Here is a 24,102-nt window from a genome sequence, read left to right on the forward strand (position 1 = left end):
GGACTCCATGCTCTATCAGGATGTGATACAACAGGTTCACTTTCTGAGAAGGGAAACCATCTTTTTGAAAAATTTATAAGACGGCAAACAAAAACTCTTGATGCTCTGAGTCATCTGGGGTCAACCGAAGAATTTAATGCAAATGATAAAGTTGCTATTGAAGGATTTATTTACTCCTTGTATATGCCGCTGACCAAGATTTCAGGTATTGGAGAACTTCGTTGGTTCATGTTTTCCAAGCAGTGGGCTCAAAATGAAACTTTGCCCCCTACAGGAACATCTTTGTCCTCATATATTTTAAGAGCGCATTATCAGGTATTAGAGTGGCGTCTTGCTGACCATCAGCACCCAAATTCTTATCACCGTTTGACTTCGGATGGGAAAAGAAAGACAACTTCTATGCTTCAGTTATGTGTACTTCCTTGTGCACCTGAATCCATCTTGAAATTAGTTCGATGTAGCAAAGACAAGTAAACCCAAATTGCATTTGCATGAAACAATGCATTTGCATAAAGGGCAAATGCATAGTTGCATGCAAATGCAAATCTTAAAACATTGCATGCACTGAACTTTGCATGTGTGGAGGTGATGAGGACTTATGTGAAAAGCACAGCCAACAAAGCGATATTGATGACACTTTAAGTAAGACCTGTTTGTTTACTTTTAAATCTATATTTTTGAATTAAAATCAGAGTTTAAATAATTAATTCATTACTTAGAGCACAAAATATGTATATAATAAAATTGTCATTGCTTCCGCTATTAAGTAACGGAAGTTGTAAATTTTTTCTACATTAAAAAAAAAATTGCTTCTTATAACCCCAAAAACACGTGCATTCAAAAAATTTTACAGGTTTTTTGGAATAATAAATTTGATTTTTATCGTACAAGCTTTCCAAAATATTTTTAACTGCTATTGTTTACTGAAAAAAGTTCATAAAATCTGTATCGAAAATTAAAAATAACAAAATAAATAATTTATTTTATACAGATAATTTTTTTTTAAATTTTAAATATAATAGTATTAAAATATTAAATACATAATAAAAGTTAAAACCTTTCATAATATGCCTTAAAAATGAGTCAAAACCGAAAATTTTCATCAATATCTAGTGCAGCCGCCATCTTGGATTAATGACGTCACACAGGTCGTCTGACACAAATTCAAGCAAAACACCCGGTGAGGCATAATTATATAGGCCATAAGGAATGCATTAGAATTGGTCTCACAATTTCCTCACGAAATTTCCCACGGAGGGTCTTTTACCCTAAGTGTGCAACTGAACTATAGCGTATGATTATTTTTTCTCACAAGTCGGGGAGGGGAGGGGGTACAAATTGACCAACAAATGCTTACACAATACTTGAATGACACCTTTTTAGCGATCGCATATAATTTCAATTGAAAGTATTTACATATAGAAGTGTAAATACGAGAAATACATACTCATAACTCAGTCGAGGAATTAAAGGCAAGAAAAACGAGGTCGAAGTTTTGAATATCTATTAGCACACCTTCACAGGGACGTGGTAGCACCCTCCAAAAGCCAAACGAGAGAGCATCATATCCGCCTTGTCGGAAACTAGGGACCCGACTCGGGATCAAAGTAGTATAAATTTGACTGGTTTTATAGTGGGAGGCGGGCCTGGTGACGAAATTGACAAGGGACTCGATTTGGTTCTCGGCGGCCCTGGAGCATCCTTTTTTCTAGTTTCTACTACTCGCACGCCACGCCGTCCCATTGGAAGCGACAGGTGTGTCGTCTACCTGTTTATCTAAAATCTTTTGTAATCATTTCGGGCTTTGGCCAAGGATTCCCGGCCACTTCGCGAAATGGCCAGCCAAAGTAGAAAATACAATATTAATTCCGAGTATTTCGGGCTTTGGCCAAACGTCTTGGCCGATTCGCGAACTGGCCGAATTTCGGGCTTTGGCCGTAACATATATATATATTTTAAATATGTGTCTCAACTGAACTGGAATTTTGACAAAAACTTTCTTCTTGTTTAGAATAACAAATGGTAATTTGTTGCCACCGGTATTGGTTTGTTCTCCTTTCTCGCTATTTAGTATACTTGGCAAGATAATATTTCGAAATTATATAGTGCCTTGAAAATTCTAAAGAGGTAATGCATAATCATCTTTAACAAATTTTCAGATACTTAAATAAATGTATTTGAAAAGAATTTTGAAAAGAAAACGAAAACGATTAAAATAAACTAACAAAATCAAATTTAGTTAAGCTCATCGTGAATTTCAAACCAAAGGGTTAATAAAAAACAAAAACCCAAGCTCATCCTGATCCAGAGAAAATCGTTGAAGATGATTTTAATATTCGAAAAGTATCGTCCCTTGAAGAGAAACTACAACTAGCTATAAATTCAAAAATTAAAAAAAAAAGGAACAATAATAAAAATAAAATAAAGATTAGACAAAAGAAACACACACACACACACACATAGAAAAGGACTTATCCAAAAATAACACGCAAGAGACTAAATTATTTGAAGATGAAGGACTAAGATGATGGATTACTTGAAAATGAAGGAGGCAATTAGAGGAGGTGTATTGCGCATAGTTAACCGTACCAGCGACCTGCATGAATTCAGAAAGAGTATTTTCAGCTGATGGAAAAATGTGCACTAAAATAAGTTCTAGGCTTAGGGACACTTCAATAGATGCATTATGTTTCTTGCTGTTGTTGATTTTTCATAATGACATTTGCTCCGTCATTTTATGTTAGTTCAGAATACGTTTTGTATTTTTGCACAAAATTATGAAATGTGGAAACGAAGACTATGTTTTCGATCATTTTTTGAGAAATTTCTAATACCGGTATTCATGCCGGTATTCCGGTTTCACGTTTTAAAAATACCGGATGCGGTACTTAATTTTCGGTCCGGTATTGCAATCCCTAGTTGTAAGGCAACGAATTTTTGTAACAATGGGTTTTATAATAAATCATTTAATGGGGAAATTACATGACATTTACCGTTTTCCATCATAGCTTTTTAAACTAAGTTTTTTAGAAATAAATTATAGCCTATGTTGCTTCCTGATAATGTAGCTATCTGTGGTGAAAAAATTGTTAAAATCTGTCCAGTAGTTTTGAAGTTTATCTCGGACATCCTTACCATACTAGAAGTAATCATTTATGTATACAGGGTGAGTTCGATCAAATCTGCCATACGAAAGGGGGTGATAGAAGAGCCCAAGCGGAGCATAGAACCGCCCATTATCGTATCCATTCCTTAACCGTAACCGAGTTATGGTAGATATAAGTAAAATAAGCAAAAAAAAAAAAAAAACAAAATTCTGAGAAAATGACCGATTTCTGAGATTCCTGTAGGTCCTACACACAAAATAAGTACATATTTGGAAAGAGTAGACTAAATCCTACAAAATGACACTTTTCCCATCTAGGTAGTCGCATTTTACAGCGAACTACAAGCTTCGAAACATTTCACTTATTCAAAATTGAAATGGTGCTAAAGTTTTCAATTGACAATTTCAAAAACAACCGTTTGAGCTACAATCGGTCAAATCTACCAAAAACTGGCCCATTTCACAAGCTTTCAGATGATGCAACAACAAATAATATTGGGCTTCAAATTCAGCAGAAATTCAATCTTTTGTTTGAAATAGTGTAAAAATCTGCATTCGTTGAAAAAGAAAAATCAGCGGAGAGTCACACTTTTCTGCTTTAAATTTTCTATTTCACGTAAGCATGTTGCTTTCTTTGATTAAGAAAATGATATTTTTATATCAAAATAATAGTTTTAACATTTTATTAAGTGAAAAAACACAAGAGTAAAGTAGAAATAAAAGAAGCATTACTTTCCCGTGCTTTTCACTAAGGAAAAATCAGCAATAAAAAGTTACTCAACATCAATGTGTGCATTTAATCAATCTTCAAAATTTACAATAAGCTGCTGAAATTGTTCGCCGCCACACCTGATACACTCTCTTCTCTTGCCCTTTTGCGAACGGAAACAACCGTTGTTCTTAGTAAAATTTCATTTCTTAGTTTCATTACTGCTTCATCAAGCTCAATTCCAGAAAACTAGCAATTTATGTTTTGGAAACTTCTTGTTTTAAGAATCCCCAAACAAAGAAGTACACTGGAGTCAGCTCTGTTGGTCTATGTGACCAAGGAATGGGGCTCGTACGACCAACCCATTAGGGAAACTGCTCAGTCAGAAAATCCTGAACGGCACTTGAAGAATGTACAGGGCTCCATCGTGTTGGAAAATGATTTCCGCTCTAGGTAACATTTTGCAGATATCTGCTAGACCCAGACATTTTTTGAGAAAGATACTGTAAACACTTGAGTCGTTATTCACTAAAGGAAACATGATAAATTTGCATAACTGGCATCAATTTGCTGAACAAAATCCATTTTTAACCCGAAGTTCTAAACTCGATTTCGTTTAAATGTTTGGCTGAGTGTAATTGGCGATCATTTGATGGGTTCGTATGTGTTTTTAGATTTTTTAATGCAGGAAGCACATACTTAGAGTTCATGGAACATCATTTGCCTGGCTTACGTGATATTTCTGCTTCGGAGAGATTGGAAATCATTTTTCAACACGATGGTAACCCTGCTCATTTTCAAATGCCGCTAACAACAATTCCGTAAACAATGTTTGAGTAAACATTGTCAAGTTCATGCCCATATTTATCAGAGCCACAATTTGCACAAAGACAGAAAAATGAAGTCAATAATTTAAATTTGAACACAAATGTGTTATCTTAAAAAAAAAAAATAAATAAACAAAAGAATTTTCTTCTATGTAGATGTTTTTCTTTTTTTCCAGGTTTGAAAATTCTTAGTGATTGTAATTCTTTTTGAAGAAAAAACATGCCTCAAATGGTCGGACCAGAAAAAACACTCCTAATTGTCAAAATGTGTTTAGCAGTAGTGTTCCTTTTTGGTGGAGCTTTTGGTTTTTTCTATTTTCTATACAGAAATAGCTACAATGCATCTGGATGGTGTCTGCTAACAGGTGAGTTGCTGAACAAGCAACTTTTCTTTAATTTATAAAAATAAAGAAATTGTTGTGAGAGTCCACGTGTTCCAGCGGTTAATGCTATTGTCTTTCATCCAGACGCACGGAATTCGATCCCCGCACGCAAGATCTGATTACCACACGGGCCAACTAGGCCAGTGCCTGGGGCTCCATCTTCCTCAAGGGGCCCGAAATAACTTAACGAATAATGCATAGCATTACAACCAGGGCCTGATTACTGAATACCCAACTAGGCTGGAGCCTCCACTATTTAGGGGCCTCAAATGGCATAACAAACGGCAAATACAGGGGATAAAAATACACATTTAAATACAGGGGACCCCAAAAAGTTATTTGTTCTCGGGCCCCTTGATATCTTAATCGGGCTCTGATTACAACTGTACAAATAATACATATATTTTTAAAGTAATAATAAAAAAGTAATGCCTTTTTAGTTGGAAAAGAACTTCGTTAAATTAGAATTTTTATTCATTCTGTTCGTTGCAAATTTAACATGTCGCGATTATGAGGTGCCCCGAAGGGTACTCATGAATGCACATAAATTATTTACATAGTTCTGTAATAGATAAATGCCCCCTCTCCCCAAGAATGCATTTCGACCAGGCGATAGAGTCTTCAGGGGGCCTGGGAATTATTGTGAGCCTATGGCCTTTATTTAGTCGAACCCTGCCCGCACGTCTGAGATTTCAAAAACAAAAGATCAAGAAGCAACTCCACGGTGAAATCATCAGTAAGCACTCTTGATTACTAAAAAAACTTAAATGCTGTTTTGCTATCACGCATCCACTGACGGGTGAATTGAAAAATTCACTTGGAAAACATTGCTTCAATTCATCACAAGAGTTAGCGCTTCAAAAAATCGTACATTAAAATTTGCCATACATTTGCCTTTTCAGACGAGGAGGCACATTACATTTTTCCACATTGCCTAAAAATCGTGTTCATAGTTTGCTTTCATTAATGATCAATAAAATATTATTTCAGAGATAGCTGCTGCGACTATTCTTCAATTCAATGCTAAGTATCTCAGGAACCAGCTTCATGCCAAATACTCTGCGTCTGTGATGCAAGCTTTAAAATTCCTGACTGGTCTAGCGGCAGTAGCAGGGACCGTCTCTGGAATTGTGTTTATTGTTCTAGCAGTTAAAGATCCATTCGAGCGTAAGTATGAGGCTATCTTTCATAAATGCAGTCGAGCCCGCTTATTAGAATATCCTTTAAAAGAATATCCCGTTTAGTGTAATATATTTTCAATGCACCAAGCCGTAGAATTTCGTTATTTTGGTCCCGGATAATGGAATATCCCGCTTATTAGAATATTTTTTTTGTGAAAAATTGGCTATTCCATTAAGCGGGCTCGACTGTTTTTATATCAACTAGAAAATCGCCCGTCAAGGTATGACGGGTGACTACATTTTAACGAAGCAATTGCCTGTTTGGTGATGTTTTGATAGTGGATATTTTGACCCTAACTCCGGTGAATTAACCCTAAACTCCAGTAGATAGCTTTAGTTGTTATCCGCATTTTCGTTTCTTCATTCTTCAAAAATCAGCCTTACCAGTAAAACAGTTGAGTTACCGGATCCAGTTCAGCCTTGTCGAAATGAAGCATTTCCCTGCATGTCAAACTCAAACATTGCCGAAAAATATTATTAAATTCTAAATAAATTACTGAATTTTTGGTGCTTCAACAATGAAATAATGCCGCCATGCATGCTATGGGGCGAGTTTCATTGTTGATGACGTCAGATCGTTACTCGATCAGTTAATTGGCTACTATATATATGAGAATAGCTGTGTCCGTATTCTATATTAATTTCATTTAAAACTCCATAATTATTTATCGAATGGCAGGTAACAAACGACAATGTAGTTAAATTTCCGTGTTCGAATGTTCAAGATTTCATTAAAATTCGTTTCTCACCCGTTGTCGGCAGAGGTTTATATGCAACGTTGTACAATTCACAACTCCAATAAACTGTAGGAGAGGCGCTGCCGTCTCTAGCTAATGGTGGCTGAAAGAGGTAAAACAAACAAATGTCGTAACTTATAACCTACTTTTGTGTAAATGACAGTAATTTTTTACCGTGTTTGCGGTTTTTTACTTCCTTTTACAAAAAAGGAAGTATTGTATTCGCAAAAAAATTTTTACTCAAAAATCAGCCTTATTTCCATTTTTCTCATCCCCGAATGAATGTTGAGTTTTTTTTCCTCGATCCCACCACACGTGGATATATGCCTAGGAACCTACAGACGCCCGAAATATCCATTTTGACGTCCCCCGAGTTAATTACAATGAATTCTTTCGTGACGTTCGTATGTACGTATGTATGTGTGTATGTATGTGTGTACCGTTTTTGCGTTATGCGTATGTATCTCGCATAACTCAAAAAGGTATGTCCTAGAAAGATGAAATTTGGTACGTAGACTCCTAATAGGGCCTAGTTGTGCACCTTCCCTTTTGGTTGCATTCGGATGTTCCTAAAGGGGTCTTTTACCCCCTTTTTTGTGGGGGGGGGGATCGTTGTTAATTTCGATGTAAACTCAAGTGGTGTTATAATTTGTCGGACACGTGGCGATATATCGCCAGTCTTTTGGTCGCCAAGTTTTGTCGCCAGCTTGGCGATTTTTTTTTAATTTTAAATTTGGTTTCAATTTGGCCACTGTTGGTGATATTATGGAGTAAACAATTGAATCACATTAAAATTGCCAATAATGGGAAAATGACATTAAATTGGAGTAGAAGGAAGTCATGTGATGCACACATCAGCTCGTTTCTGTTCAATTAATTTGAAATTACATTATTCCACAAACTGTCTGAAGCCTATATTTTACCACAAAGCAAAAACATGGATCGGATTTTTTTACATCTTAGGGTAGTTTTTAAACCACCGCGTTTGTTCTATCGGCAGTGAAATCAGCAAAATTTGCACAATTTTTTTCTCAGGTAAGAATTTTTCCTTCGCAAGATATGTGAACTTCTCCAGAATATATACTGTTCGCGTAAAAATCACTACAAGAGAAAAACCTGTTCAATTTCAGTCTTATCTAACGAGCATAATTATAGGATCAGGTGGGGTAGAATGGGTATGTGGGGTGGAATGGGTAGTTTATTAATCTTTAAGTTACAGGAAAAAAAAAAACCCAATTTTTTAGAAAAAATAAAAACACGCATGTTATTTACAATAGTTTGACTTTATTTTGGTTCAAGAAAAAACTGAATGGAAACAGTCAGTTTAGTGGCAGCATTCTTGAAAGTTACATTGCAAAAATCAAAACTAACTGATATCTTTGAAACTTTGTTCTCAGGATTCATGCCCTGCAACCACTAGACAAAGCCAGAGCTGACCAAATAAATTGAAAACCAGTCTGATCAAACTTCCATTCCACTAAGCTTATGTATAAGTACAATATCTACAGCAGATTGGATGCTAGTTGAATACATTGCTAAAAAATTCAAAAAGTATTTTATTGCTCTAGTTGTAGAATCTTCAGATACTTTTGCTTATGTTGTAAACATTCTTAAGAAGTCTTTGATGGGAAATATTTTACCTTTCCCAATAATGTGAAAATAGAGATTGAAGAAGAACAAGTCATCAAAAAACTAAGTCTGCCAATGCTCTATAATTGTGGACATTATACCTTTAATAGCAGGAAATTACAGACTGTATTGTTCAATAGATTTTTATCCTTATCTTTTTTGGAAAAAATAATAAATAAATTCATGTTTTCACTCTGAAATTTAATTAAAAATAATACCTTTCATTTCACCCCAATGTGGAATGGGTATAATAACAAACTTTGAAATAATAGCTTTTTCACTAAACAATAAAATTATTTCAGTAATAATACCTATGTATATGTAAAGTGTACAGTTGAAATGTGAAAAATTAGTTATAGTTTTTAATTCTTGGATATCAGATTTGAACAGTTTGATAATCATTTCAAAAATACATGTTTTTATACCCATTCCACCCCACCTGACCCTACTGTAATTTTGTGGATTGCAACACATAATTATTTCGCACGCAATAATGTAAACGTATTTTTCAAATGGGGTCGTTTCCCAAACTTTAAAAATGTTTTTTTTTCTGAAAAAACATGTTTAAAAACATAGGATTTGACCATTTTTAAAATAATGTGACAGAGTTTAATATTTTTTTAACAATTATTTTAATCGGTGCACAGATTAATTTTATTTTTTACGTTCTGCATCACAAAAAAAAGAAATGCCATTCATTAATGCTATTAGCTCAGAGCGCAATATTTAATTCGCTTCTTTACTCACATGTACTGGCAACGATATGGTTGATAGCAAGCGTAGAGCGCAATTTAATTCGCTTTTTGGGGCCGTGGTAGCCCGATCGGTAGAGTGTCGGATTCGGGGCCGGAGGGTCCTGGGTTCGAACCTCGATGGTCGAAGACCCATCGTCGTCATTAAAGGGGACTGGGCGACGTTAAATATGCTCGTGGTCTCAATGTCCTCCCAGTGAAACGATACCTCTGGGGGCGCTAGCACCAGGTAGCTATTAGCTCCTGGACTAGTTCTAAATTCTCATTAACTGTTCGATCCGGTGATGGTGCTGCTATTCATCGGTATATAAAATAATGGAGGCAAGGCACTTAGTATGCAGTCCTCGACATAAATACAGTTGTAGTCAGTTGTGACTCTGAATAGGAATAGGAATTCGCTTTTTAATTATCAGAATCTGGAAACGTGGTAGACAGCAATGGTTGGCATTCTGTGCGCCAGCGGAGTAGCGCGCCAAAGTTCATCACTTGTGCCGTCTATAGACCACGCCTTATTTGAAAAGCAGGACATTAAAAAAATTAATTAAAAATTAAACGTTTTGAAAATAATTTTTTTTCCTCTCTCCGTGTGTGAGCAATCAGATTGCTTATTGTTCTCATTTGACTGTTTTGGCGTCCTTTGATTTTATTTTAAACCCCGCCTCCCTCTGCAGCACCACCGTCGACCGGCCTCACGATGCTGCTCCTCTAGGGAAAACCGTCTCCAGGTTGCGTCCATATCCTACGCACACAGGCATACACACACACGCCTACACACATACACACCTACACACACACACACATACACACCTACACACATATACACACACCTACACATACATACACACTAGGGTTGGCCGAAAAAACTTTTTTTGGAAATCTGTTTTTGGATAATAAGGAAAAGTTGCTATATGGGCCCGTTATTACCCAGAAAAAAATTCGCGAAATTTGTTTAATATTTAGCCGGCGCTATTTGACCTTGAAAAACTGAAAAAAAGGGCAAAACTGCACTTTTTTTCAAAAAAAAGTGGGGGGGGGGGGTCAAAAATAAAAGTTTGAAGCTAGTTTGAGCAAACATTAGAAGTATCTGTCAGTGAATTAGTTGAAATCCTCAAAGATTTTTATACATTTCGTAGAATATTTAGCTACGGTCCTTTAAGACTGAAACATGGGAAAAATGAAAAAAAAAAAAAAAAAAAAAAAAGAAAAAAAATTTTAAAAAGTAGTTTTGAAATAAGTAAATACTTAAATGTTACGCAATACGTTACTTAGAAAAAAACAGTGAAAAATTCAATCAATTTTATGCGACATTTGTACGCCAATTTTAAAAAATGCACACACTCAAATAAAAATTAGTTACACAAGATGCTAATTTTTAAATCTTCGGTTCCAATTGTTTCTCCTGGATAATAAACGGCGCTCAACTGCTTCTATTATTCCTAAGATTATTTTATAACTATTTTATATATGTTTGACAAACAGAAAACTTGAGCATTAAAAAAAATGTGAATCCTCTGAAGTCCTTTAAACTGACCAATGAATTGAGCGCAAATATTCTTCTTTTCTCAGCCTCTTGCCCGCCAAAACTATGTTAGCAGTTAAGCAATTAAAGGGGTCCTCTCTTGTGTCCAATGTCCATCTTTGGGGAAAGAAAGAATTACCGGCCGGCTGCTCTCTCCATTTCAGTCAGAACGAAATTCTGTGCATTCGATTGTTCACTGCAGAACGTTTTAAACAGAAATTTCGAATGTCATTGCATTATTATCTTTGTTTTGGTATACAACACGACTGTTATGGAGAAACGTGCGAAAAAGAAAGTAACGCGAGCAAGCACAAGTAGTCTTCTATTTGGACCTGGAAAAGATTTGTCTCCTCCCGATGCTTTATTTCTTCCAACATATGAGGACATTATCAGAGGTTATCAAATTACTTTGAATGCAAATAAAGGGAGAAGGAAGTAAGCAACCATCTAAGATTTGATACTTTTCAAAGTTCTCTCAAATAATGCATATTTCGCTCATCCTGAATAACAACTGTTGACAATGTTGTTTGACTCAAGAAAATTGTACATTCGGGAATCAGCTGTTAGGCGCATTCTGAACTCTAGAAATAAGAAGACGAGGAGATCGGATGGTATACGATTTTTTAAACGTCCTAAACTCAATTTTGAAACCGTTGATTATGTTGATTTAGTTGATTGGGCAAACTATGTTGTAACAGAGCCACCTCTTACAATGCATCTAAATGACCAACAATGAAAGAAATGTGCAAAGAACAGCCTACAGAGTTCACTTCCGAGAAATTTCCCTGTCACACGCAAGCTGTGGAACGTTGTATGAATCTAATAACCGAAGCTGCAATAAAAGTTCGCGGTGCAACTGCACGAGATGGATGCATTCGTGCCAAACTTCAAGCTAGGAAAGAACTTCCATCATTTGATAACAAGGGACAATATTGTTCCAAAAAATAATATTCATTATGCATGAGGTATTATAAATCAAATTTGAAGATTTCTTTTTCAAAATTTTATTACCTCTGTATGTAATTCTAGAAAATAAAAGTTTGAAGTTAGTTTCATCAGACATTAGAAGTATCTGTCAGTGAATTAGTTGAAATCCTCAAAGATTTTTATACATTTCGTAGAATATTTAGCTACGCTCTTTAAGACCATGTATGATATAATTGCGTGATACAATTACTATTATTAATATTGATATTTAATTAATTATTCTATGATTTAATTTTGAAAAATAATTTTCACATTGGTTTTTAAAGAAATTCAATATTTTTTCACTTTTCTTCAATTTTTGATGTCGAAAAGGAGCGGTTAAATGCTCAATAAAATCAATGAAACATTTTATGGGCTCGAACTAGCTCTTTATATAACATTTTCGATGCATTTCAGCAAAATATTTGGAATTTAGGTTTAAAAAAAAAATCATTTTAAAATTCATTTTTCACTTTTTTTCGGTTTTTCAGTGTCAAATAGCGCCGGCTAGATATTTTTTAATATCCAAGAAATTTTTTGTGAGTGCTAACTAGCTCACTACGCAACTTTTGCGTGCTATCCAAAAATTAATTCCGAAAAAAAAAATTTTTTTCGGCTTATTTCGGTCCACTCTAATACACACACATACTCACACCTACACACACCTACACACACACATACCCACAAACTCATGCCTGTACGCAGACACAAACACATACGCCTACATACACTCTCACACGTGATTGCGGAAAACATAATTTGAATTCAAGATGTCAAAATTCAAATTAATTTTTTTTTTTGCTCATTCTATCAGCTTCAGAGGCTAAAAGTAGTACTTTTGACTGATGGAAATAACCCCAATACTAATTATAAATCCTTTTTTTTTCTATTGAATATCTTTATGACGTTTGACATGCAAAACTGTAATTTGTCATAATTGTATATGATATGTAGTATTACTCCTTCTTTCTGAAGTATCTGGCAAATATATTTTCCGATTCGAGTTTTCTATATCTTTCCTTCGTTCCACACGCAACCTCATACTTTAGTGTGTCTGTATCGGGACTTGTTTTGAGTGCTGGATGAATTAGGGTAAAAGTTTTTGTTAATTGTCATCTTTTACATTCATCTAGAGAACTGAGTAGAGAATATTTCTTGCAACTGGGCTTTACAGAGGAGCAATAGAGAGTATTCTTTTTAAAGCAAATGAAAGATGTTAAAAATGCTATACTATAAAATAATAATCATTTACGTTGTTATGAATGAAATAGGAATGTAAAATTATATGTAGGTTTACACTCAAGAGACGGACAGCATCGATAAGAGGGTTTTTCGGCAAAACCCTCGAAGTACTCGGTCAAAAGCGGTGTACCTTAGGGCTGGTCTATATACCGATATACCGTCATATATCGATATATATATCTACTATCGCAATAACGATATTTAGATTGCTATCCGTCCGATATATCGTTTGAAAACAAAATACGGGACTTAATTACGGAGAAATTAAAATACTGACTTAAAAATACATATTCTTTCATAGCTATGTATGGTGGGTGAGTTTGAAATTTCAAGATATTTTCTGCATTCTTCAAACAGTTATTTAATTTTTAATTATAGTAAAAGGGAAAAATTCACAAGGCCGCCGAAGGTAAATGTGGGCCCCAGTCCTAGTGCACACCAATCCTCCGCGTGTGGGTCCGCCGAAGGCGGCTAGTGTATATATATATATATATATATATATATATATATATATATATATATATATATATATATATATATATATATATATATATATATATATATATATATATATATATATATATATATATATATGCTGATAATGTTACTTTAAATTGAAATTTTTTTATGCTGTTTCATAGTTGGCGACGGAGATGGTTTTTATAGAGCTTTCCCCGTTCAAATGTATTTTATTTCACCGTTTATTTCTATTTTATTTTTTAATGGATTAGTTAAACTACTTAGGGGACTGTTTTCTATCCTAATGGAAATTTCAGTAAGAATTGAATAAATACCTTAGTGCTTGAAAAATAAGTACTAATGGTTGCATTTGGCACTTCGGACAGGAGGGCAAATAATTTTTGTGCCCAGAAACATGATTTATTTTGCTCTTTTAGATGCTACTTATAAAAAAATTTCATTGTTGCACTATCGTATAGCTCCCTGGTAAGTACTAATTTGAATAATTGTCTCAACTTTTATTAACTTTAAACATGTCTTTTTTCCCCCCTAGATTTTACGATAACAAGCTTTTATATGGCTGCAATTACTGCATTTGTGTCTGCTGTTTGGATGATAATTCTATGCTTGGATTGCCACAAATTTGAAAGAATATTATTAAATCCAACAATAAGTGTAATAAACTGAAATGTACTTCATATTATATCTTGAATGACTGTGATTTGTCAATGTATGATATATTTATTAAAAAAATACTGAAAACTACCTGGCATAATCATTACTCTTAATATTTAATGCTTATTGATGTTTAAGAGATAAACATATATAAACAACTCCAATTTGGTAGCAATATTTACGCATGCGCTACTGAAACCATAGTACAAGGTTCCTGTAACAATTTGAGTTTTGAAAACAATGCTATACACAATTCAGAATTGTTGCAACGTTACACCCATAATACTCATAACCTTTCACAATTTTTTTACAGTATAGCGGGAAAGTTTTATGTATGTTCTTGATTCTATACATTGAAACAGAGCTCTCAACTTTATTTCTTCGATACTATGTCACACATATTACAACATTATAATAACAACAGAAACAAATCTTAAGCCAAAAACTAGTTTATTTTGATCACTTAACTATATTCAGTAAATTACCGCCCCTTAGCCAGGGATAAAGCAAAAATACATGAAATACACCGCCAGCTCAGTCATTTCCAGCCGAGGATAGCAGTTTATTAGCACTCATCAGCATGACATAAGAAAGTGACTGAGCTGGAGGTGGAAAACCTCCATCTCCAGCCAAAAAAATGAGGTTTTAAATTTCCAGCTCAGTCACTTTCCTATGTCGGGCTGATGAATGCTAATAAGCACGAAACTGCAGTCCTTGGCTGGAAATGACTGAGCTGGCGGTGTATTTCATGCACTTAACTATATTTTGTATAACCGTTTGAATTGTGCAACAATTTCTCATCCAATTCATTTTTGAGTACATAGCAGTTTTGATTCAACGGTTATACAAGCATATGCATTGAAATTTGTATCAAATATTACAAATCGTTCCAACAAAGATTATGTTCCAACAAACATGAGCTGGAGGCGTCGCCTCCAGCTCATGTGATTTCTATTCCGGGCTGATGAGTGCTAAAAAGCACGAAACTGCAGTCCTCGGATGGAATAACTGAGCTGGCGGTGTATTTTAAGTATTTCTGCCTTGGCCCTGGCTTTGGGGCGGTAGCTTACTACAAAAGATTTTCTTGCTTTTAAATTGATTTGCTTTGTTTTCTTTTTTGAGACTTATGTGCTTGAAATTGGTAAAGGAGTTGAAGATGACATTTATAGTGCAAAGACAGATAGAAGAGGAAAGCTATTCAAGAAAATGAGCTTTTAAGACGCGAAGAAGCTATAAATACTAAGTCATTCTACTGCTAGTCCGCAGTAATAAAAATATCAGTCACGCATACATGTGAATAGTCGTTATTTTGTTTACACCAGATTCGCCATCATCAGGGATTTGTCGTCGTTGTTGACTTGTCACTATTAATGTTTAGTAGAGTCATCATTTCGGTCATAAAATAAGTCAAGGTTTATACTCACGGTTCATTAGACATTTTGGAGATAGATCAAACATTCACACAGTCAATAATTTGGTGATCGATAAAACGTTTACATAGTCAATGTCGATATTCATTGTAAGAAAAAACATCATCTTTTCTAAATTAACATAAACAATCAAACACAAAAAAATCACTTTTTAAGCAATTAATTATCAACTAACTAAAAAATAAATACACTGCTCAACATTGAAAATGCAACACCAAGAAGGAGTGGTCAGAAAGTGATGAAATTTGGAAAAAAGAGACAGCAAGGAGTAATAAATGATCTTAATTTCAAAATGATAGGCAGAATACAGAGCGAGAACGGCGCCGGCTCAGTAGGATGTAGGACCACCGCGGACAGCGATACACGAAGAAAACCGTCTAGGCATAGAGTCAATAAGGGTGCGGATGGTGTCCAAAGGGATGACTCTCCATTCCCTTCAACCATTTGCCACTGTTCGTCTTCTGAACGAGTCAGAGACAGTCTGCAAACGGCGTCCAATCACATCCCACACATGTTCGATTGGTGACAGGTCAGGAGAGTATGGTGGCCAGGGAAGCTTCTGTGTGCCTTGGAGAGCATGTTGACAGATACCAGCACTGTGTGGTCGAGCGTTATCCTTCTGAAAAATTGCATTAGGTAGCCCTTGAAGGTAAGGGATTGCCACCGGCCACAGTACATTATCTAAGTATCGTTGGGCCGTTATAGTGTCCTGAATACGAATTAGAAGGGATATGGAATAAAACGCAATTTCGCCCCAAACCATTATGGCACGTTGTCGTGCGGTGGGACGTTCCACAGTTACTGTCGGACTAGATCTGTCTCCACGTTGACGCCACACACGTATGCGGCGACTATCACTGGATAAGCAGAAGCGGGATTCATCTGAGAACACGACATTTCGCCATTCTGTCATCCACGTCGCTCTAGTCCGGCACCATACTAAACGTTGCTGTCTATGTTGTGGGGTCAATGGCAGTCTTCTTAGCGGACGCTGTGATTACAGACCATGTGCGACCAAACGACGGGAAATGGTTCTGGTTGACACGGGAACATTCAGGGTATCTTGCACCTGCTGCAGAATTGAGGAACAAGTGACTTTTAGGTCTGCTACAGCTTGTCGGATGCGTCGATCCACACGTTTTGACGTCACTCTGGCTGCCACTGCACCCCGCAGTCTTGCCACATTTCGTTGTTCCAACCGTCTTCGGCACAGCCGATGCACCTTGCTCGCATCCATGTGGGTATCAACTGCGATTTGATGTACGGACTAGCCTCCCCTTCTCAATCCGATCACCATACCCCTCGTAAAATCGTCTATCTGCTGGAAGTGCCTTCGTTGACGGCGGCCTGGCATTCTCTCGTGTTACATGTATCCTCCAAGAAAAAAAACAAAATTTCTTTGATCTCTCCAGTCAGAAAATAACGACACGAATATTGCCCATTCTGCAAGTTCCTTCCCTTATATCTTACTTCACGTGCGTCGGAGAGCTGCGCATTTCACATCATTTACATAACTCAGTGATGTACGTCTAATCTAAAATGTGCATAAATTTCTTAACACTCCTTCTTGGTGTTGCATTTTCAATGTCGAGCAGTGTATATCCAAAAATCTATATACAGTATCTACAGCCATAATAGATTTTATTTAAAAAAACTTACAATCCAGAATAGATTGCAAGTTTTTTTAAAGGGATTTTTTTTTGTAGTCATAGGTTTTCTTGGCAGTTTTGATGGCAGAGTTTGAGTAGCCACTGTATTTGTGTTATAAATAGGTTTGCATATAAGAACAAGGAGGCATTTTTGTCCGCTTCTTTGCGTTGCCACGTTTGTTTTATTGTTAATTGACTTCATGTGAAGCACTTTAAGGTGTTTTCTCAAACAATCCAACTTATAAAGTAATGGTAAGGCCAAGACACTGCACAAGAATCTTGACAATTCGTGATAACTAGCGTAGTTTGGGAGTTTAGTTCCTAAGTAAAGAGCAAGAGTAATAAAACCCCTAACTGTCCTCGTTATCTCAGAGGTTGCCAATTGATACAAAAAGTGACTAACAATGGGAAGCATATACAGTAAAACTTGTGAAGTTGACCACCCTTGTAAGTTGACCAGCTGTCTAAATTGACCGCTTTTTTCAGGCACGGAATTAGCCCTTATCATATAAATCAACCTCTGTAACTTGACCACCTGTTTAAGTTGAACCACTAAAGTAGAGCACCGCGAGTGGTCAACTTGGCACTGTAACATTGTATTTCCCCCTCACTCTATGTGTCCCAACTGGTATGGTGGTCAGTAAAGCCGCCTGCCAATAAGTAGGTCTCGAGATCGAACCAGCTGCTCGCATGTTGCGTTTTTTAACTCTCATTATTCTATCGTAAAACAGGATTTTACGGTAAAAGTTACTGGCAACATGGATGCCAGTAACTTTTACCGTAAAATTTCAGAATTGTTTTTTAAACAGTAAAGTTGATCACAATTCAAACGAGAGCAATTTTTTAAAGCTTTAATCTATACAGCTTTTGATCAAATGAAACTAATTCTTTAAATTTATCAATAATGAGAAAGACTCCGATTGTTGCGACTAATAAAACTACATTGTTACGCTTGAACATTTTTTTTTTGGAACAGTGGGAAGAAATATTGTTGTAGCAATTAAATTTCAAAACATAACAATGATCTATAAAACATATTATTCGTTGTATCCGGTGTTAATATAAAATAATAACTTAAAAAAACTATAACCTACGCATGTTTCGCAATTTTCCAAGAAATATGGAAAAAAAACCCATGCAAAAAAGGGGGAGGGGGGGCGGAGGTAATTGATCAAGCATATACGTTTTGTATTATTTATATATTATATACATATATTGTATATAATACAAAATATTTAACGCTAATTCAGAAGAAGTTATAACATGGGCCAAAAAACCAAAACGTGAATACGAACCAATAGCTGAATCTGAGTTTTTGGTTTGCTCAGGAAAAATAGTCAAAAAATTTCATCACGTATCCTTTTTTCGGAAATTGAGAATTTAGATTTTCGTAGCTGCACCATTAAATATTGTTATTCATTAAGAAAAGGATCAGCGTATAGTGTCATAAATTGTCCTTATGGCGTAACCTGAAGATTTTTTTTTTTGTCTCTGGGACAAAAACATTTAAAAAATAAGCAGTATTTAAATAAACGAATATGTCCAATATTGTTTTGTTTCAACAGTTATCTTAAAAATAGCTCTAAATTGTAGAGAGAATACGCTAAAAATCCGCTTTAAAATTCAGTTGTTATCAAAAGAGGGATTGCATAGGTGCGATAGGAAATAATGGCTTAGTTACTTTTCTGTACTAACCCTGCCACCCCCACACTTCTACTCTCTTCACAATTACTCTTTGATTAAAACAATGCTATTCTGAGCAACACAATTTTTCTATGAAAGTGTTATATCTGTACTGGGTTCCGCGGAAGATGAGTAAATAATTTAACGGTTTTCATGATTTGAGTTCTAACCTATCTATTAGACATGTTAAATGGCAACAAGAAGTAGTCTGAATTCTCCCGATTCCTTTTGTTATATTTGTAAAAAATTTGTAGTGAAGAGTCATCAAAGAAATATTACAGATTTTGTGAAGAGAACAAAGGGTGACTGAACCAGTAACAGACATGCTTAAGAGCCATTATTTTGAAGTTCAGACAAGGTGTGGCAGTGACCATTTTTGATTTTTCTAATTTTTTTATATGTCAAAGTAGGTCATGAGAAGTGAACATTCTGAAATTTTTAGCCTTCCAAAAAATTTCTTTCGCTCGTTAAAAATTCCCAAAGTTTGAGGTTTTGCAGCGCTTTTTTAGAAAAATTCTAAAAGTCGCATTTCAATGCGCTTTAGCTCTTTACAGAAACACCACCCCACGGTTATATTTATATTTATTGGTTGTACTGTATCTAGTGATGATGACTTCATAGTTATTTTGGTTGGGGGTTGTTGCTTTCTTCAGATAAGGGATCGCAAAGTATGGATTTTATCCGTTTTCGCGCAAGTTTAACCTGCGTTATTTCCCCCCAAAAGCCATCCCCCCCCAAAACAATTTAACAAATGCTGAAAGTTTATACTATGAAGAGAGTAAATAGCACAAAATTTGTTTGAGGTTTAATTTGTTTTAGGAGAAAAATGCCCTGATATTTCTCAAATTTTCAAAAATTGTGCTTTTTTGATCGCAATTAACTCAAAACAGCATCACTAGGAAAATAAACCTTTTATATATTATGGTACCCCGGCTATGTGTAAAACATCATGAAAAAGAAAACAGCATGGGGTCTCTTCTTGTTTTCTAGAAAATAATTTTTTTGTAGCTCATTTTATGCGTTTTCTCGTGCGAAAAACGTGTGTCTAGTATGCAGATTAGATCTGCTAAAACTTAAAGTATAGTCTGACCACGGATTGTATGGAAGACAAACATCCGTTTTACAGCCGGAAATGGACGAATCTATTATTTTTTACCGATGTCAGCTTTTGCAGAAGCAGAGTCTCATTCAAATGAGCGGAATACGCGCATAAAATTTTTACTTTTCCCCCTTTTTCACATAGATACGTCTTATTTGGGCATTTGAAAATTCCATGCAATCCGTGGTTGGACAGTATGTAGTAGGAATGTATATATGTGTGAATAGAGAAAGAGAAAAAGACTAGCAATACTTTATTTTTCTGATTTTTACAAATTGATGGTATTTTAATTGCAGGTACATCAGAAAACGATAAATCGATATCATATTTGTGTGTGTGTGTAAATATATATATATATATATATATATATATATATATATATATATATATATATATATATATATATATATATATATATATATATATATATATATATATATATATATATATATATATATTGATTTATCGTATCAATCAAAAATTATTCTTTTTTTATTTATGTCCATAGCAGTGGAAGAAATTTCATGAATAATAACTGCTTCACTTTCCTCTAAATGTCTATTTTCAATGTCATCTTCAAATACCTGTTCAGAGTTATGTTTCTTATGGTCTTGGTCAGGCATCTACCAGTCAACAAAGAGAAAACAAAGAAGAAAACATTTTGTCAATCTCATGTGAGGGGTGGGCTCTCCCAACTCGTAAAAGTACACGATTTTCAATGAAACAGAGTTTCTTTAAGAAAAGTTCCTTTAGGGTGAGAAAACCGGGAGAAATCAGACGCCCGACCAAGTAGAACATGCAATGAGAACAGAGATGATTGAAGACATAAAAATATTCCAACCAAACAATATCTGACAAAAAGTCAAATTCAAGCTGCTTTTATCCGATATACAAAGCAAAGAAAAAAGGAAATAATACTGATTAATCAAGAACCGACAGCCTTTTAGAGGTATTTGAAGATAACATAAAAAATAGACATTTAGAGGAAAGTGAAGCAGATACTGTTCATGAAATTTCTTCTACTGCTATGGACATAAATAAATAAATAAGAAAGACTTATTTTGGGATTGATACGATAAAACAAATCTATATATATATATATATATATATATATATATATATATATATATATATCGATTTATCGTTTTCTGATTAACCTGCAATTAAAATACCATCAATTTGTAAAAATCAGAAAAATAAAGTAGTGCTAGTCTTTTTCTCTTTCTTTTATACATACATATATACATTCTTACTACATCTTTAAGTTTTAGCAGATCTAATCTGCATACTGGACACACGTTTTACGCACGAGAAAACGCATAAAATGAGCTACAAAAAAAAATTATTTTCTAAAAAACAAGAAGAGATACCATGGTGTTTTCTTTTTCATGATGTTTTACACATAGCCAGGTACCATAATATCTAAAAGGTTTTTTTTCCTAGTGATGCTGTTTTGAGTTAATTGCGATCAAAAAAGCACAATTTTTGAAAAATTGAAAAATATCAGGGCATTTTTCTCCTAAAAAAAAATTAAACCTCAAACAAATTTTGTGCTATTTACTCTCTTCATAGTATAAACTTTCAGTACATGTCACATTTTTTTCCGGGGGTGGCTTTTTGGGGGGAATAACGCAGCTTAAACTTGAGCGAAAACGGATAAAATCCAAACTTTGCGACCCCTTATCTGAAGAAAGCAACAACGCCCAACCAAAATAACTATGAAGTCATCATCACTAGATACAGTACAACCAATAAATATAAACATAACCGTGGGGTGGTGTTTCTGTAAAGAGCTAAAGCGCACTGAAATGCGACTTTTAGAATTTTTCTAAAAAAGCGCTGCAAAACCTCAAACTTTGGAAATTTTTAACGAGCGAAAGAAAATTTTTGGAAGGCTAAAAATTTCAGAATGTTCACTTCTTATGACCTACTTTGACATAAAAAAAAATTAGAAAAATCAAAAATGGTCACTGCCAAAATTTCCGTTTTTTGTCTGAATTTCAAAATAATGACTCTTAAGACATCGCTCTCAGTCAGACATTGCTCGAGTCTACGTCAGACTCCCTCCTAAAACCTCCCATAATTTTGCATTATCAACTGAAAACTCCGTCGATTGGGCCACAAAAAACACTAACAGTTCCATTAAAATTCAAAATAACCCAAATAAAGTTGTAAAAAAAGTCATGGAAGTACATAAAAATTAAGTGTATTTTCTTACACCGCTATTTCACATTCCGCTAATTCTATTAGGGTAATGGCACCAGTAACAGACAAGGTTAAGACATCGCTCTCAGATTAACTCAATTTTCTGAGCCTTTCAATGTATTTAGACTTTTAAAAACTAATTACTCTCATGCAACTACATCTCATCTAACGTTTGGCTGCTTCTGGATCCTCTGAATTAGTTAATTCTATTTATATTTGCTCAATTTCGAAAAAACGTCCTACCCTCCAGTAACAGATCCCGACAATTCTGATGATACCCAGTAACATACAGGATGAAGAAAGGATGGCAATGTATTGAGTACTCCTTTTCTCTTTAAAATGTGCAAAAGTGTTTTTAGATGTAAAAACTTATTAAATTCAACTGAACATGAAACACCGACATACCTCCTGGTGGTTGTTCTTAACCTTCCACCGCTGCCTTGTAAATACAAACTGGCTCATAAAATTCACTTTGATAACACTAGATGGTTGCACCATATTTATGCGTCGCAGCAACATCAATTTTACTCGTCTAAAATTCTTATTACTGTAGAGTTTCGAAGATCCAAAGTAATTGGGGCTCATGATACCTCGAACTACTGAAAACTCGGATAATCCGGAAAGTTCTTAGAAGTTAAAATTTCATACTTATCGGACGGCATAAGAACGGGGACCTTTTACTTTTTTGTACTATGAAAAGAATGTATATTGCCATCACGAAAAATATCTCGCACATTTCAACAAATTTACATTTAAATTAACATTTAAAAGAATTTTACTTAGTTTTTTTCATGATGTCTAAACATAATTTTTGTGTGAATGCGTAAGCTATCAAAAAATATATTTTGAAAGCCCCGTAATCCATTTTGAGTATCGTGACATTTCTGTATGCGTATGTAACTACCACTCATATCACGAAAACGGTTAGTGAGTGAAAATAAAAATTTCGCATACACGACTAGTACATCATCGAGTTGTGCACTTTTCTTGTTGATTGCAATCTGATATTCCAAAAGAGATGTTTCTTCGTCCTTTATGGCAGAACAATATTAATTTTAAGTCTGTTTTCGTATCTAGTTGTTATCTTCAAGAAGTCGATAAATATTTTATGCCACATGCCGAACATTGCTGACATTGACATCTCCATACCTTTTTATTACATTATTGTGTGCAGCTAAGGAAACTTTACAATAGGAAACTTTACAATAGAAAATACTTTCATTTTAGAATTTTAATCCAAATCATTTTCTAGCTTATAAAAAAAATGTGCCTAAAATATAAATAAAGCACACGGATTAAACGGCACCTCTGACTTTTGAGACTCGGATTTTCGAGACTCTACTGTATTTAAATCCAAACTTACGACTGTCTGTTACTGGACCCTTGTCTATTACTGGTGCCGTTACCCTATATTATGCACATTTCGGTGTAAAATTTGACGACCAGGATAAGTCAAGGATTTGAGAAAATGGTTAAAAGGTCTTTAAGTCCTTTTTCCATTTTGGAAAAATTGACATTGAGCAACATACACATGGATCCAGGCTACATTAAACAAAGGTAGCTGACTATAAAACTAATACATATATTTAGCATGTCATTTCCAATTGTTTGATACATAAATTAGCTTGTAACTAATAAACTTACAGATATTTTAAAATGATCTTCTCCTCTTCTTCTTCTTCTTCTTAATTATCTCTCGGTTCTGAATCAGATCAGATCCATGAGATTGTTCGCCTTAATCAACTTCAAGACAGAAGCAGGTCTTTTCAGTAGATCCTCGAGTACCAAACCAACACAAAAGGCAAACTTATCATGATCAAGGAGTATTTGTACATCACAAAAAGTACAAAG

The 24,102-nt window shown here is 34.8% G+C and overlaps 1 protein-coding gene across 2 annotated transcripts in view; it reads left to right on the top strand.

Annotated features, from left to right (window-relative positions):
* LOC129221364 (uncharacterized) overlaps positions 1-14,262 on the top strand; it is a 33,814-nt gene extending 19,552 nt beyond the window's left edge. For both annotated transcript variants that reach the window (XM_054855834.1, XM_054855835.1), the window contains exons 2-4: positions 4,819-5,007; positions 6,016-6,192; positions 14,064-14,262. In XM_054855834.1, coding sequence (XP_054711809.1) covers positions 4,863-5,007; positions 6,016-6,192; positions 14,064-14,197 — 456 coding nt within the window. In that variant the 5' untranslated portion in view covers positions 4,819-4,862 and the 3' untranslated portion in view covers positions 14,198-14,262. The remainder of the gene's footprint in view (positions 1-4,818; positions 5,008-6,015; positions 6,193-14,063) is intronic.
* The last annotated feature ends 9,840 nt before the right edge of the window (positions 14,263-24,102 follow it).

Source organism: Uloborus diversus, chromosome 4 (genome assembly GCF_026930045.1).
Source record: "Uloborus diversus isolate 005 chromosome 4, Udiv.v.3.1, whole genome shotgun sequence".
NCBI lineage: Eukaryota > Metazoa > Arthropoda > Arachnida > Araneae > Uloboridae > Uloborus > Uloborus diversus.